The following is a 16,918-nucleotide window of genomic DNA, read 5'->3' on the forward strand; positions in this document are numbered from 1 at the left end:
AGTAATGGCAACATCAACATAATATCACTAGAAGGCAAGGGGCTGATTATATATATATAACCCCAAGCCAAAGGAGTGTACTAAGTATTATCCACATGACAAGCCTACTTGCTTTATTTTTAGCCAAAATGCCCACACCATATATACCATTATTGACCACAAGGCAGACCATTCCCTACAATGTCTAGTACGCAAGAGTCCCCAAGATTAGAACCAAGCTTGAGTGAGAACAAGAGGTGCTCTACCAGAGACAGCCAGAACACTAACACCTTTGGCTTGTTATCAAATTCAAGGAAATAAGTTTATCATGACTAAGCTCTGTAGATTAAAGATGGGTGTCAAGTATTGCAGGAAAAAATATTTTCACAAACATACAAAATTCCCTTTAGGATAAGATCCAGATAGGAAATTTAGCAAAATAATCGACCTTGTTTGAATTTTATAAATACATTGGACATATTCTATCCTCTCCAGTCCGTCAAGGTCGGGGGCAGGGGGGCTGCAGTTCTGCGCCCTCCATCTACACTTCCTTCTGTGCAGGAATCTCTGCACAAGCCGTCCGATGAGCTACACATCAGCACAGGGAATGAATGGCTCAAGACTCCAATCATTGCTTTCCCGATCAGCGCAGGGAATGGCACCTCGTGCAGACAACTCGGCATGCAGAATTGGTTCTCCTGATGACAAGTCAGCAGCTGGAACCTAATGTGAGAAGCCAACACATCAGCAGCTGGAACGTCTCTTCACTGTGCGCTCTGACCATAGCTCTGACAGTGGGCCCCATCCCCCGACTCTTGACGACCGGGAAAGGACTTTTACTATCCTTTCCCTCGTAACAACTGCTCCAGCCATGGCTCCTGGCCTCCGCTGGTCGCCATGCGGTCACAGTTGTTACAGGGAAAGGATAGTAAACGTCCTTTCCCTATACCACATTAAGTTTTAAAATACATCAGGTTTCTCCACAACCATTCGAGTTAACGACATTCTTGACTTCCCATATTGACAGCTTGTACAAATAGTCATATCTTTGATGAGTTCAAATCTGGAAACCATAAACATTATTAGCCAGAAAAAACCATAATGGATATTGATTTTTAGCGGATGACTTACAGAATTTGTTGTCCCCAAATACCCGAAGTATGTCACCTCCCCAACTAATGATTGTTGCCACAAGATTGCATGCCATTAATAGTATTATTCATTAGAAAAGTGGAGAGAATATGCTCCTGAGCATTAATGTCACCAAAAAAAACCATAGCATGCAACCACGATGTTCATCCAAGCATACAACCTACCTACAAGCCATATATATAGCCCAGAGTTGGACTAAGCGATACATTGAAGTAAAATGTATTAACATTCTCAGCAAAGAAGAGCCATTCGAACGAGTTTGACAGGTGATCTATTGCTGCCATGAATCATAATTTACATTACAAGATTTGAGACCGAGACAAAACCTTCACCATTACACCTTCCCATTATTTGCTGCCTGCATACAATGCACAGGCCATGAGCTCCACTTTACAAGCTACTAAAGACTTACCCTCACTGTTCCAAATAAAATTACAGCTTATAGGGTGCTAGTAGCTGGCTGGTGAGGCCTCAATGCCTTTCGATGCCGTCGAAGCCACCAGCCTAGAAAATTGAATCACCAAGTCATAATATACACATTGCTTCTCCTTCCACGCATAACCTCCTCCCCTCAATAGATTGTATAGTTTTGCACACTTTTTCAACAGTTAATGCCACACTTCAGAGGGTTGGGTCCGGTTACACGCACTAGGAAAGGGTCTATCCTCACCCATAGCAAAGAGAAGATAGAAGCCAAAAGCACAGACCATACAATGACAATTGTTGGGGTCCTGTTCTGTCTTCCCATGAGTCCCTTGAGGAAAGGATACAAGTGGACGATAACCCAGAAAGCAAAGAAAAGTTTTCCAAATAGCGGACCCCATGAAGAGTAGCCGTTGCTTATTGCATCTGAAATTCCAGCAACAACTCCCACTAAATTGATCACCAATAGAGTCGTAGGAGGAATCAGCAATGATGTCCACTTGAAGAGGTAAAGCTCTGCAAACTGATCTTGATCATCTGAGCCCTTAGATGTGACCGTGAAATTTGTGTCAAAACCAGCGAGCACTTTCAAAAACCCTTGAATCACTGCAAAAAGATGGGCGGAAACCCCTCCAATCACCCAAAACTGCTCATTCCTCCACCATTCTTCAATGCCTACCCCACTCCACCGCATCTCCAATATACCCGTCGCAAATATGGAAAGAAAGAGGCCAATAAACCAGAGACTGGCAAGGTTGCTTATCTGCAAAAAGGGAGACCCTTGAGAGCTCCGGTGTAAAGAAGCAAAAAAGACCAGAGAATTGTTCTAATCATACCGTGGGAATGATGAACTTCCCTGTCAGCAAACAAATGGCAGGTAGAGTACAATACACCAGCAGAGGAATGGATGTGAGAGGGTACACTATGGTGTTTATATATGCAAACCTTTCCAACAATTTGAGCCGTCCACCATACCCGTACCAAAGAGGACAATGCCGGCTGAGAAAAATTTCCACAGAACCAAGAGCCCACCGAAGCACCTGATTCAAACGGTCAGAAAGATTAATGGGAGCAGAACCCTTGAAGGCTGCCAGGGGAGGCATACAATAGATAGACCGCCAGCCACGAGCATGCATCTTGAACCCTGTAAGAATATCTTCTGTAACGGACCCGTAGATCCATCCAATCTGCATGTGTATGAAAACAAATATGCAAGTTACTACCGTAAACAAAAAGCAGGTCCTGTGCAATTTCTCTACTAGAATGGTAAAAGTGATTAAGGACATTCACCTCAAGTCCCCAGTCAGTCTTATCTTCATATCCACAGCTGATGACATGAATTGCCTCCTTTAGCAATCCAGCTGGACTTGCAGATTGAGGAACCCCTCCCTCTTCCAATAAGGTAGAAGCCACAAAGACAGGAGACTGACCAAACCTCTTCTCAAAATTCTTCTTTGACATTAAAAGCGATTTGTCATCATCATATCCTGACAGGAAAGCAATTAAGATGGTTCAGCAATAACATGATGCGGTCTCCTAATATTCAAATGCTATTACATTTGAATTGCGATACTAGCTGAATCTTAGAGACTCAAACAAACGAATCGCTTTTGCACTCCACAAACAAGCACCTCGCCCACCTTCCATGCCTTCTTCTATGTCTTCTAAGTTGAAGATAGGGACGGTAGAATCTGTTCTAACAGGAGGCTTCTTCTTTTCAGCCTTCTTAGACTTCCCAGACTTAATCTTCCCCTGGCGTGGCCCACAGCACCATCCAGGTAGGCAATCGCAGGCCATTGTCTTCTTCTTAGGCTGGATTGGAGGCTCATAGCCATACAATGCCTGCCTTCTAAAACAACATCCAGTCCCGACATAAACAGGACCTTGAATTCCATCCAAACCTTTCATGTTGATCTAAAGAGAGGAAAAATCAATCATTATTGCCATGATTCCAAGTATAACAGTAAAAGGATAGTCTGATAGAGAAATTACATCAAAGAAAACAGTGTTGCGATTGGCATATCGATCATTAAGGTCAATGCCATCAAATCTTTGAGGAAATTGCACATAACAAACTTTACGACCCACAGTTGGGTCCATCATGAAGCACATAGCCTCCCTTAGAGCTTTGCTATTGTTGATGTAGTGATCACAATCCAAGTTCAGGAAAAATGGAGCATTTGTAAGGACCGCAGAAACCCGTACCTTCACGAATGCAAACCAAACCTTGAAGCTGAATTATTTAAACTAAACCATACACTCCATAACAATCGGCAAAAAGGAAGTTACCAATGCATTCATGGCACCAGCCTTCTTGTGATGATTAAATCCAGGTCTTTTCTCGCGAGAGACATATACAAGGCGAGGAAGTTCGTTCCCTTCAGAGTCCAACCCACCACTGTGACCCAAGAAAACCTACAATTTGCCACCAATAATCCCCTTGATCACTAGGGGAATACACATTCAAAGATTAATTCGGATAACTTCAAAGTTAACCTCACCTGAATCATGCCAGGATGGTCTCTGGTGTTGTTACCAGGCCAAGGAGTACCGTCCTGCATGATCCATCCCTCATCTGGAACTTTTAGGGCTTTGGCCACTTGGGCATTGATCCGCACTTTAAACTCTTCATACTCCCTCTGAGAAAATTAAGCACCAAACCCCAGATTAAGGAACCAGGCTCAAACCTGGGCACACACAACATGTGATATTCGAAAGCTACCCAAACAGACCTTCATGGCTCTCCGTTCCTTCACAAAATTAGGTTGAACCTTGTCTTTCAAATAATCTATTTTCTGCGAGAAATAAACCTCTGGTGCTCTAGGCTCAATGTTAAAATTCTTACAGAAGGGAACCCACTTCCGTGCAAATTCAGATGTCTCAGATAGAGATTCAAACGTGAGCATGGATGCACCATCATCAGATACATAACAAGACACCTTGTCCACAGGATAATCAACGGCAAGAATTGATAGCACTGTATTAGCCGTCACAAGAGGAGGCTCCTTCATGGGATCCACCGTACTCACAAAAACATCGACAGCTGCCAATTGAGAAGGTTCCCCTTCTCTCTCATATCTGTACACAAAAGTTAATAGAGTGTCACACAATAATTTTTACAGGCATGTGCATGGCGTAACCATCTTAGGTTAGAAGCCTTGAAAGGTGCACATTATCAGAAAAATCTGATAGAATAGAAAACTCTGATAGAATAGACAAGTACCGCAAGGAAAGCCTGTCAAGATAAGTTTCTCGATTGATGGGGAACCATTTTGGAAATTGGTCAAGAATCCATGAGAAAGCAAACCAAATCTCACAGATAATAGAGGTTAACCACAACCCAAAAGCATTTGGAACAGGATTCAGAATTCGATATCTGAAAAAGAAGCCGAGAATAACAAGTCGGAGAACAATGACCATCCGGTATGGATTGATTAGGCTCGAAGCAATGTTCACTTTCCTAGAAAGGGGTTGCCTTGCCTCATCCATCCTGGGCAAGGAAAACAACAAGAATATCACCTGGAAAACTAGCGCATAGAACATATGATGGAAAATAAATTGACAACTGTGACAACCCAAACTTTAGCTACGAACACCAGACAGACAGACAACAAAGCATTCTTCAATGAGAAACAGTCGCTCGTTGCAAACGGAACCTCAAAAATGGAACCCAGCTTGCTTACATTGGCGCATCAGATCCATCCATTCCATTTTCGTCCACACTATCTCCTTTGCTACCACTGCTTGGAAGCACACCCTCTGTTGTAGTCATCTGCAACTTCTCTTGCTTCGACTTCCAGCTATCAACCCTCTCTTTCCAAGCAACACTTCCATAGCCATAGTCTCTAGAAAGATCAGTAGACTTGCTTATACCTGGCAAAGCAGAAGCAGTCATCAGCAATCACCATTTTTCAAAATTGATCACCAATTAAAGTTAGAGCAGTTGCTACAGAAACTTATTGAACCTGGGGTTCCAGGATCTGAATACGGGAACGGGTAGACCCTCTTGCTATCACTAATACTGTTTGCACCACCAAGGATGCTGTTATCAGGTGAGATGGGTTGAGAATCAATAGGCCCCTGCATTATAAAGCCTTGAGGACTTACACACTGCTGATCCCTTCCATAATTCATCCAGACAAACCTGTCGCATACCTGAGGACCGCTTGTATACAAAGGTGTCTGAGGCTCAATTGTTTGTACAGACCTCGGCATGTCATGCGCGTCTCCACGCCCATAGCTCATGTGTCCGTGAAGCATTGCTTCTGCAATATGCTGCTTCTCATGGCTATCATAATCATAGTCATTGTCCAGATCTTCCATGTCATCATCATCCTCATCTCCAGGAACACGAGGGCTCCCTGAAGCATGCACCAACACATTCAAAATGGAAACACAGTGGCAATAGGAGGAACAACAGACTTCGTCTTCACTAAAGAGTCAGTTCAAAATTGCATTATGCATGAAGTCCTTTGAACAGCCAGTTGGAGGAACAAAGGACTTCGTCTTCACGAAGAGTCGGTTCAAAATTGCATTATGCATGGATTGGAGAGTGAAATCACCAGTGATTGTATAGTACTAAACCAAGTGAAGGGGCTGCGGCATGACAGGATCATACATTGAGTGTCAGAAGAGGAAAGCAGAAATGCAAGTCTTGCACAGAGAGAAACTATCTACAGCAAGATAATGCATTTTTACGGAACAGAGTGCCTGACCTTTGTGACGCGCGTATCTGTTTTTGCAATGAGGGCATGCTTGATTCCCATCCTTGCGCTCATATTCGTAGCAGGGTCTACACACGGGGAAGCCACAATGCAGGCAAGCAACAAAGGGCTCCCCTGAAAGAGACGAGCCTACATCATCTCCACAGATCTGGCAAGTCCGCCGAGATGATGGAGGAACTGACGCCATTGAAGCAGCAACTGCAGAAGACGACTCCTACTGTATCATCAACCTCCCTTCCCTTTCCACATTAGACAACAAACCTGAAGAAATGGTTCAGCCTTCGCCTAGCCTACAACGAGCACCTCCTGGGTCACCTACCAATGCAAGCGAGGGCTCTGCAATGCGAGCTTGACTTGGATCAAACTCTTGAAGCAAAAGGCGATTGTGGCGGGTAATGGAAGCTAATGGGCATTTGCCAGGCAAGAGGAGAGAGAACCCTCTCAGCAGAGGCCTGAATACAGAGAGGAAAGCTGATGATTCCGTGATTCATGAAGAGGGCGATCATGCAGGGGGGGTAGAGAGAGTATGTCAATGGTAGAGAGAGGTAAGGTAGAGAGAGCATGTAGTTTAGAATGGAAAAGTACCTTCTCTATTATCTACGAGTAGGTAGGTAGAAAGTAAGAAAGGGGTAGGCTAGTAGGAAAATGTAGGAGACATGTGGGGTGGGGTTTAGCATGAGTTGTCAAGAGTTCTCAAAACAAATGCTCTTTCATTTGAGTTGCACATAGGATAGGCTACTAATTAAATAGAGCAAATAAAAGTGGGAAAGGGTTGGCTCTTGTGTCAACCCCTTTCATTTGAGTTGCACATAGGATAGGCTACTAATTAAATAGAGCAAATAAAAGTGGGAAAGGGTTGGCTCTTGTGTCACTTCGAGAACACTCATTCTAAGGGTGGATTCAGACTCCCAACGTGCAGAAGGCACTTTATCTCGCTCTTCAAATGCTAGAATTCACATTGCACAATGTTTGCACTTCCAGTGACATCCACACCCAGCAATGGGACTTGAATGGCTAGATCAGACGGTTGAGGTTCAACATGTCACGAGCTCAAGGCATGCCCAGGTTCCCTACTGCAAAGGTCATGGAAGCCTTTAGCGTCTGCGGGTTTAGGCCGCATGTAGGGATGGTGGGTTCGGAAGCATATTTCCTTTTGTCGAGCCAATGCTACTTTGCCACCAGGGACATGTGGCTCAGGCTTGGGTGGGCAGCCTGAAAATGCTTTAAAGCTAAATTTAGACTAGCAACAATATTATAAGCGGAAGAGCAGAGGCCCTGCAAAACACACCAAAAGTACATATTACGACGAATAATACCTTGCAGATTTTATATACACACAATTGAGGACACACTATAGATAGACAGCAAGACAGAGCAGGAGAGAATGTGTGAGTGCACCTCTTAAAGTGGAGTGCTACACAGGCACGGTGAGAGAGGAGAGGTGAGACAAGAAAAGATGAACACAGACACTGGGTGCAATCTTTCAGTGTGTGTGGATGAAAATGTAATGAAAATGAATAAATATGTATTTAATGCAGCTGACATGTGTTAAAAGCTATGGACTATGCGAAGGGATAACACGTTTATAGACATTTGATTATTCAGTGCTCTTTATGGGCTATGGTCATTATTATGTATGGGAGGATAGTCTGTAATCATTCTGAGAATTCAAGAAATCTATAAATAAATACGTGCAAGAGGAAAATGCTCACTCTTGCACGGGGGGAGATTGCACCCAGTGTCTGTGTTCATCTTCTCATCTCTCTCCTCTCCTGCCTCATCGTGCTTGAGTAGCACTCCGCTCTAAGAGGTGCACTTGCACATTCTCTCATGCTCTATCTCGCTTTCTATCTCTTTCAGATCGTATGTCCTCGTTTGTGTGTATATGGTTTGCCAAGTATGCAAATCTGTTGATTTATTCGTTGTAGTATGTAGTTTTGGTGGGCCCTCTGCTCTTCCGCTTGTAGCAAGCAGCACTAAGCAAAGGATGTCTCATCACCACATGGTTGCTCACAAGCAGAAGAGGAATTGCCACCCATCCCCAAGTTGTTTGAGAAGCCCCTCCCCCACCCCCCCCCCCCCCCCCTCGGAATGAAGGATCTATCACTCAAAAAGTTGATGGCACGAAGTTGGCATGGATTTCATCTCATTTCCTGCCAATTATTGTCATGCAACATCAACGATAACCATCTAACAGCATTTGCCTTGTTACTTCTATCTCCTTGGTGTGTGAATACATTACAATGCTGGTAGGAAATCGTGCTCTCTTTTCCTCCACCCATCTGAACCGGGCCTAAGGCAAAGCGCACAACTCTAGAGAGTCTTGCATGCAAGCGCGCGCGCACACACACACACACATAGAGAAATATACACACAACAAAATGGACCTAGAATGGTATACATGCTCTCAAGTGAGTGAGAAAAAACGATTGAAAAATAATAAGCTAATTATCTCTACTCCCATTGTTCAACTGGATCAACATTGTGCTAGTCCATTTTGATAGGCCAATAGAACACGTTGGTATGTGAGATTGACACGAAGGTATGCTAAAATTGCCAATGAGAGGGCGGGAGTGTTGGGGTGGTGGCTTTCATGCTTCGGGGTTGGGTCAATCTGTCGTTTGGTCTTGCCCTACCAGGTCTCAGCTTCTTCATGCTGCGGGGTGGCTCCCTGATTAGCCAGTGTATCTGATGGTTTTGGTTAAGTTTTGTATATAAGATGTTGTGGTTGACTTGCGCTGTCATGGATCAATATGGCCATGACAGGTTTATGTAACTTTTTGTTTTAGTTGATATATTATACTCACAATTGTGAGTTCTAGGTTTATGGGTGAGTGGATTTAATCGCTTATCTATATTTAAATAAAACATACACGAGTTTGATCCATGTGGCTGCAAGCATTTGCAGCCACAGGATCTAACCCCCCTTTCTTTGAGTCATGCATATGCCACGTAGATGAGAGAGAGAGAGAGAGAGAGTTCTTGGCATGTGTGTGTTGCACAAAGCAGGCATCGCACTTAGCTCACCTCGAGGTGTGGACAGGGTCCTTGGCTCCTCAAGACTCCTCGGCTTCACCTCGAGCTATGTTCGGACTCATCTCTCAAACTGCTTTGTAGAGTGGGTGCAAGTGAGGAGTCAAAGCATAGTCCCCAACAACCCTCGAATAGTGGGCGCTTAAGCATGGATTAAGCCTTGAATAGCTTCGTCTCGTCGAGTTGAGGAAGCAAACCCCCGAGTGGTAGGTACCTCAACTTCACCTCTCTCTCAAGGGCGACAAGGTGGGGCAACGGGGCAAATCTGGGTGCTATTGCAAGGGCTAGGGCGGTGTTGACAATGGGACACATGATCGTGTCACGTGTGGCCCCAAGCAACTGGCATGTAGATCGAGGCCTCATGTGTAGCGTGGTCGACAGTACGACAACTATCTCTCTAGCTCTCAGTTGTTCATCTCTCTCTCTCTCTCTCTCTCTCTCTCTCTCTCTCTCTCTCTCTCTCTCTCTCTCTCTCTCTCTCAAGCGAGTGCTCCACGGCAGGATCAAGGGCAACAAAAGGGGGCAAAGAGGTAGATTCAAGTGCAATATGCCGAGGCCGGGCAATGTCGCCAACAAGCAAAGGATGTGGTTGATGATGTCGTGTGTCGCCACATGTACATGACATGCAAGTCGAGGTTGATGTGTAGGAGACGAGCGAGGTCGGAGAGGGAAGCTACAAAGGATGTAGGTGTGGAGATAGTGGAAGCTAACCAGTTATCTCACCTACTAAATATATCACAATCGTGGAGGCCAAATGGGTATCACCTACTCGCGCTCGGTTCAGAGTGTCCAACTCTGTGCGCTACCCGCTTTGTCTGGCTAGTTTTGTTGCTACTAGACCCTTGCTTTAATATAGGAAAAAAGAAACTTTGCAATCCCTCTTGGCTCCTCATTTAGCTGTCATCGATGAAGGTGGGATGCCCTGCTGCTCATCATCCTCACGTCGGTATTAGCTGCTCCCCCGAACCTGCGCACGCCGCCTTGTTAGTTGCTCACCCCCACATCTATCGACATCTGACAGCTCTTTCCTTTCGCTCTTCGATCACAAACCAAAACTGGTGCATATTCCCACTAATTGATTACTTATCAAAGATCGTAGGCACATACACATGCATCGTTTTTTTTTATAAAATTGTTTCTAAGATTCCTCCCTTCATCCCTCTAAGGTTTTGCATATGCCCCACCTTCAAGACCCCGATCCCCTAGCTTCTATGTAGAACCATCGCCCACAAGCCTCACTAGCCCTGGCCCCTTACCCCAATGTCAATGCCTTGCCATCTCCCCCCCCCCTTCCCCTTTGCAGGTCACTCCCTTGGCCAACCTCTCCTCTCTCGGGCTCCATAGACCTACGACAACCTTCATAGCGTGCATGGCTCTCTCCTCCTCCGTCTACTTGCAGAGCAGTACGAAAACTCTCTACATCTCTCCACAATGCACATTGCTTAACAACAAACCCTCTGCAACTAACATCGTGAGTGCACCTATTTAATGGTAGTCCTGGATGCAAGAGCAACCCTCCGAAGTTGATGGCTTGAGTGCACTTGCCTACTGCTAGACCTAGATGCTTGAGCGACAAAAGAGGTTACTCCAAGGGCGCATGCGCGCGCACACACACACAAAGAGAGAGAGAGAGAGAGAGAGAGAGAGAGAGAGAGAGAGAGAGAGAGAGAGAGAGAGAGAACATGCAGACTTGCCATTGGTTAGCTAGATTAGGCTAGAGAAAAATTAAGCTAGATTAACCATCAAATGTTTTTATGAAATGGGCACCCTCTATCGGTTTTGCTTACATAAGAATTAAGCGAATTAACCAATGTAAAACCTGTTTTTTGCTATAACCACATGGGGAATGAGAGAGTGAGCATTAGATACAGAAAAATTACATATTTCATTAAAATGTGCACGATTTTAGGAAATAGCCGAAGAGGTTTGCATCTCCGCTATTTAGTAAAATACTAGGAGGGACTTGGACAATCTATACCCTTTAACCTAAGAAGTGTAGCTCAATTGGTGAGACCTTCTTGATGTTCGAGGCTCACAAGGTGCATTCTCTTCGGTGTTCCCATTGTTGCCCCTCGAAGGTGTAATGTACAACAATGTGCAGTGGTAAATACATGGATGTGTATAAAAGTCTATTTCCTTTTATGTGAACATCTTTAAATTGAATTTCTTTTTCCTATAAAATTTAGATTTCTAATGAAATTTTCCTTGTTATTGATGTGGGGCGTTGGTGTGTGGCTGCATGGTAAAAAGTGTACGGTTGCGAGATTTTACAGTTGTTAGGAGTTAAATAGGAAGGGAGTGCGTGTAGCATGTGAAATGTAGAGAGATAGAGAGAGTGTGACAGGCTTCTAGCCGATCATTTGAAGGGGCGACTTTTAGAGAGATGATGAGGATTTAAGCGGGGGATGCTGACTCGTGTGGCCAGCTGCCCATCGCTCACTCCATACACCGACACTCCCCATTTCTCGTTTGCCTTTCATTTTCCAACTTTATAATAGCCAACGGGAACTTGGAGGCAACAATACGAGCAACAACAAGACAACCCCACCAAAGCCCGCCGGCCCTATCTTTGAAAGGCAATAGTCTTCCTCAGCAATTTTTTGATGCCCTAACTAGTAAGGGTATGGTCACTTGAAGCTTAGTTATCAGTTATTTGAACATGTAACTAAGCCTCATTCTTCACACTCAAAAAGGAGCATTAAATGAATAACTATGCCCACCCTTTGTATCTATGCCAATTTTGGCATAGTTGTGAATTTCAAGGCTTAGTTGGGAGGGTGAATGAATAAAACTAGGCCTCATGCGAACATGCAAGAGGCTTAATTGTTCATTTAATGCGATGTCTGAGCATAGTTAGCCCAGTTATCTATAACGGATAACTTAGCCTCGTGTGACCATAGCCTAAGATGGTCTTTACTTAGCTCCTTTGTATCGGGTGGCTTCGTGTATAGCCAGACTCGCTTGATCTTTGATTCCATGGCTCGATGTGAGCATGGTGCTGTTGTAATTCTTTTTGTGTGTGCTAATCTACACAACTCACCTCGTGCAAGTATTGAAAAAAAAAAAGATGGCCCTCACGTAAGCCACCTAAGGTACCTTTCACAAGCTAGTGTTGGCAAGGTTTTGTAAGGTTTGAGCGTGCCCTCAAGTTGTCAGGAGAGCTTTGGAGATTGTGCAAACATTTGTCGTGGCTTAGGGATCCAAGTGCAATATAGAGAAGTCAAGACTAATCTCCCTGTCGGAGAATGACTTATTTGACCCTACAATCTGGACAAGAGAGATTATCTCAAAAGGGAGTGTATTTAGACACCTGGGAGCCCTCGTAGGGGTGGACGTAACCCATTGTCAAAGATTTCAATGGGTCATTGAAAAAATAAGCGCCAAAATGAGAAGGTGGAAGTTTGTTCTCCTACCCTTCTAAAGCCAGATTAGAGTGATCAATGCTTTTATGATCCCGTATATTGCTTTCCTCAGCCCCGTGCTCAAGATGGCTAAGTGTAACTGGAAAGAATTCTTAAAACCAGTGAAAAGGTTTCTTTGGAAGAACAACACGAAAACCTCCCGGCCATGGCAGTGGGCTAGATGCAAGGTAGTTGCTCGGCCGGTAGACCAAGGAGGGCTCGGCATTCTTAACCCTGCATCTCATGCTGAGGCCCTTTGTGCCAAATTTATGGTCTCATTGGCTAAACAGGACACTGGGATCGAAAGGGGAAAGTGGAAGGGGGTTGGGATGCACGAAAAACTTATCGCCCCAAAGTGGTCTTATCTTAGATTTGGTGCACTCTCAGGGGAGCTGATGAGGAAGTGCAAAAGTGCTGCTAAGGCTTTGGAATGGGGGGAAGTAACCAGTTACTTTAAGAACTCCATATTGCACCGGTTCCCTTGGCTCTCTAAAATATTGGGGCCGCCGCAAAGCCCTTACTGGATAGAAATGGCCAGGAAGGTGAATAATAAGGGACTCGTTCGACTAGAGCAATTTTGGGATGGCAACAAGAAGTGCTAGAAAACTGCTGACTCTTTAGCCATCCAATTTCAACTGGATGGCTTTGAGATCTTACTAGTCTTTAGGGTGATTAAAGAGCTTGATAAGGTGGTGATGCCAATTTGTGAATCCAACTTTGAATGGGATGCTTGGAGATGGCCCGGGAGTAGCCTCTTTGGGAAACCACACTCTAAAGGCATTTACCATGCATTAATGCACGAGGCTAATTGGTGTAGCCCCCCCTCAACAAATTATGGAATAGGCACTGGACGGAAAAACGGTGGGAGGGAGTCATGGAGAACATCTGGAAGCCAAGATGGCCTCAGTATATGAAGATATTTATGTGGAAAGTGATGTGGGGTGCTCTGCCCCGACAGACGTAAAGATACAAGAAAGAGGCATCGGCTCCGATCGTTGCTCGGGGTGCAGAATTGCCATTGAAGACCTAGCCCACCTTTTCATGGGATGCCAAGCAATCAGGGGCATGGCTGGGAAAATATGCAAGTGGATTCAAAGGACATGGCAAATTAAGTTCTTCAAGAATGATCTGTTCTTTGGTAGTAACAGGATGGGAAGTCCTGCTCTTCTCGTCTGCACTCAAATAATCAGGTACTACTTCTTGCACCATATTTGGCAAGCAAGGAACCGCGCGTATTTGAGGGGGATCTAGTTGTGGCAAGCTTTTGTGAAATCATGCAAGAGTGCAGAGTGATGATCCACATGATCGGAGGCAAACAAGCCTCAGAAGACTGGTCTAGAACAATACATAACATCTTGTAATAAGTAAAGCCGGTGAGTAGGAGTGGTTTCTCTGCCAAGTAGATAACTTATAATCTCAAGGCTTGGTCTGAGCTCGAGGATTGGTGTATATTTCTGTTCTTAATACTATCCACTCACAATTGTGAGTTTTGCAAAAAAAAAAAGAAAAAGGTTTGCAATCTTTTCTCATGTACCTCAATGATGTCCACTCTACCAATTAAGACCGAGTTAGCCAACGTTGCCCTCTCTCCAAAGAATGTGATGTGGTGCAAAAAAATGGAGAAGAAGTCACTGGAACATCTATCTATACTATATATATAATGGAGGCGAAGTCACTAAAACATCTACCTATCAATATATAATGGAGCTTAAAATTTTCAAGGAAGGAGAGGGCATCCACTTGTCACACTCCAATTGATTCAAAGAAAACCTTAAGAAACATTTAATTTGAAATGCAAAAGTGAAGGGTAGCTAGTAAGTACTAAAAAAAGACTCAGTTTGAGTTTGACAAAAAGTCAAAAAACTTAGTACCCAGCTTGAGTTCTGCCAAAAAGTCAAAACACTTAGTACTCTATCTATATTTATATTATTTATAATCGTTGCTAAGGCCATGGAGTTTCACTCTACTCCTCAAATTTGATGGGGTGACTACTTTTGGTTAGATCTAAATGGAGAAGAAGTCAGTGAAACGTTACATTTAAATGTTCATTAGTGGAAAAGTTTATGTTGCTAGTATTAAGAACCTTGCAAAGTTAGTGATGACATCCTCATCTCCACCAGTCTGCGGATCAAAAATGTATTGGAGGGCCTGGCATTGACCTCAAGACAAAGTGTTCTCGCTTCCCAAGGCCCAGAGTACCTATAATGTGCTGGTGTACAAAGCGGATTGATTTGCCCCACTAGCAGAAATTGGAAGAAAAGCTGGTCAAAAGAATGCTGGCAAAGGAGTGCTATCACCATCTGGGAGAATAAAGGTTCTGAATACATAAATGTATTCCTCTGGAAGGTGCTCTGGGAAGCTTTGCCCACTGGGATTAAGGTGAGCACGGATCGGCTCAGTCACCTACTCTAGCTGCAAGTCAGCCTCAGAAGACGCCCTTCATCTATTCAGCAAGTGCCCTACTTCGCGGGGGCTGACTCTAGGGTTTGCAAATGGGTGCGAAGGACTTGGAAGATAATATTCTTTACGTACGACCTGATCTAGGGATGGCGTGGTTTACAAAACCATGCCATTTTGGTGTGCACACAAATTACCAAATTCTGCCCCCTGAACTAGGTTTGGAAGTCTAGGAACCTTCGATTTTTTGAGGATAAATTGGATGTATCTCATTTTGATAATATTGTGCATCTGAGCACTGAGCTCATACATGCTGAAGGAGCAAGAAGAGGGGCTACTGACAAGGATAAAGAATGGATGCAGGCATTGAGCTGCTTAGAATACTCAAGAGGGCAGGAATATCATTTCTAGTTTGGTATCATATTTATGTGTGCAAGTCTGTGCTGGAACCCTAGTTCCCTTAAGGCACTTGTAGTGCTTGAGGGCAATTGTATTCTTTTTGAGTTATTCTAAAATACCTCAACTCGCAATTGTGAGTATGGCAAAAATAAAAAAGAACCATGCAAAGTTCTCTTGTTGATATATGCACTTGCAATCGAATAGGCTCCAACCTCATTAACTTAGAAGATTCTGTGAAAAAACAAGTGAAAGGGTCACCATGGCTTTCTAAAACAAGAAGAAAGTGATAAAATTATTAGGTTGACTTTAACTAGAATTATATAAGGTGAAACATTGTTCAGGAATGTCTCTCATATTAAGCGACTAAGTTTTCTCCTTGCAAAGAAGCAAACTGAAAATACTATAAAAAAATGTGAAATTTGTAAGATTTTTGAACTAAGTTCACATATTTCACCAATTTTTCTTCCCTTTACCATGGTTTTTTCATTAATATATGTGTGTGTGTGTGTGTGAGAGAGAGAGAGAGAGAGAGAGAGATAAATAAATAATATATATATATACATAGAATTTACTAGAATTATGCAAGGTGAAGCTTCACTTTAGCATTCTAAAAGAATAGAATGCAAGAGAAGTCACGCCATGTGAGGGTGTGAATGAAAGGTGAAATAAAAAGATCCATTTAATATTTTAAAACAAAAATAATATTTAAGGTAAGTCTTAATCATCACTGAAAATATTGGAAGTATACCTAACTCAACTCTCCTCTAAGGCTTCTTTTATAGAGTCAATTAGTGTGTTAAAAATGAAGGGGGTTGGGTCGAGGCTCAATCATTGACGCGTTGCCAGCCTTACAACAAAGTAGTGGCCCCTCTCACCATCAAGGGCCAATTCTCTCTCTCTCTCTCTCTCTCTCTCTCTCTCTCTCTCTCTCTCTCTCTCTCTCTTGTTGGGGTATAAAGCCCAATGTGGTCGCCCAGGTAAGTGGGCGGGCCGCCAGGTATGTACACATATTCTTTTGTAAAAACCTAACAAGAACTCACTATGCTCTACACATTACAGTAGAGCGAGTTCACCATATCGTCGTGCTCTTCTTCTCGCACTCTCTCTCGCGTCACACTTTCACTCGTATTCCTTCAACTGGTATTAGAGCTCAGATCGAGGCTCGGGGCAGCATTTGCAGGTAGCCAGAGTCACCTGCTCAGATTGGAGTGAGATTCGACAGGCGAAGACACGGCCCCAATTCCTGTGGGGCAGCCCGAAGGCCTTGGTGTTCTCAGAATTTCATTCTGAGGTCATCTCGGCCACCGTTCGGCTTCGAAAGTTCTGCGCAGGCCATTTTCGACTACGTGGTCTCAGCGGGTGCAGACCCGACTCTACAAATTTGGGGTTTCGGCCTATGACTGCAGGTGT

The 16,918-nt window shown here is 43.9% G+C and overlaps 1 protein-coding gene across 2 annotated transcripts; it reads right to left on the reverse strand.

Moving 5' to 3' along the window:
• Positions 1 to 1,409: 1,409 nt before the first annotated feature.
• Positions 1,410 to 6,788, reverse strand: LOC147455502 (cellulose synthase A catalytic subunit 3 [UDP-forming]-like). 2 transcript variants are annotated; one of them, XM_086514263.1, is made up of 13 exons: positions 6,270 to 6,786; positions 5,710 to 5,915; positions 5,520 to 5,634; positions 5,238 to 5,427; positions 4,778 to 5,044; positions 4,287 to 4,632; positions 4,056 to 4,193; positions 3,844 to 3,969; positions 3,547 to 3,759; positions 3,195 to 3,468; positions 2,845 to 3,041; positions 2,391 to 2,741; positions 1,410 to 2,317 (listed from the first exon to the last, which is right to left on the reverse strand). In XM_086514263.1, exons 1-13 carry the CDS (start codon positions 6,463 to 6,465, stop codon positions 1,733 to 1,735), a joined length of 3,204 nt encoding a protein of 1,067 aa, XP_086370389.1. In that variant the 5' UTR covers positions 6,466 to 6,786; the 3' UTR covers positions 1,410 to 1,732. The 2 variants fall into 2 exon arrangements, with proteins under 2 accessions (XP_086370389.1, XP_086370388.1); XM_086514262.1 differs by having other exon boundaries at positions 5,520 to 5,915; positions 6,270 to 6,788.
• Positions 6,789 to 16,918: the final 10,130 nt, after the last annotated feature.

The sequence above is a fragment of the Adiantum capillus-veneris genome, chromosome 6, assembly GCF_014529385.1.
Source record: "Adiantum capillus-veneris isolate H3 chromosome 6, ASM1452938v2, whole genome shotgun sequence".
NCBI classification, from domain to species: domain Eukaryota; kingdom Viridiplantae; phylum Streptophyta; class Polypodiopsida; order Polypodiales; family Pteridaceae; genus Adiantum; species Adiantum capillus-veneris.

Excerpts from the sequence above, each read along its gene's own strand:
- LOC147455502 (XM_086514262.1), bottom strand. The coding sequence starts at position 6,465 with ATGGCGTCAGTTCCTCCATCATCTCGGCGGACTTGCCAGATCTGTGGA. Across the intron at positions 4,633-4,777 it reads CTTGACAGGCTTTCCTTGCG|ATATGAGAGAGAAGGGGAAC; the intron begins GTACTTGTCTAT and ends TTTTGTGTACAG. Across the intron at positions 2,318-2,390 it reads GGAAGTTCATCATTCCCACG|ATAAGCAACCTTGCCAGTCT; the intron begins GTATGATTAGAA and ends CCCTTTTTGCAG.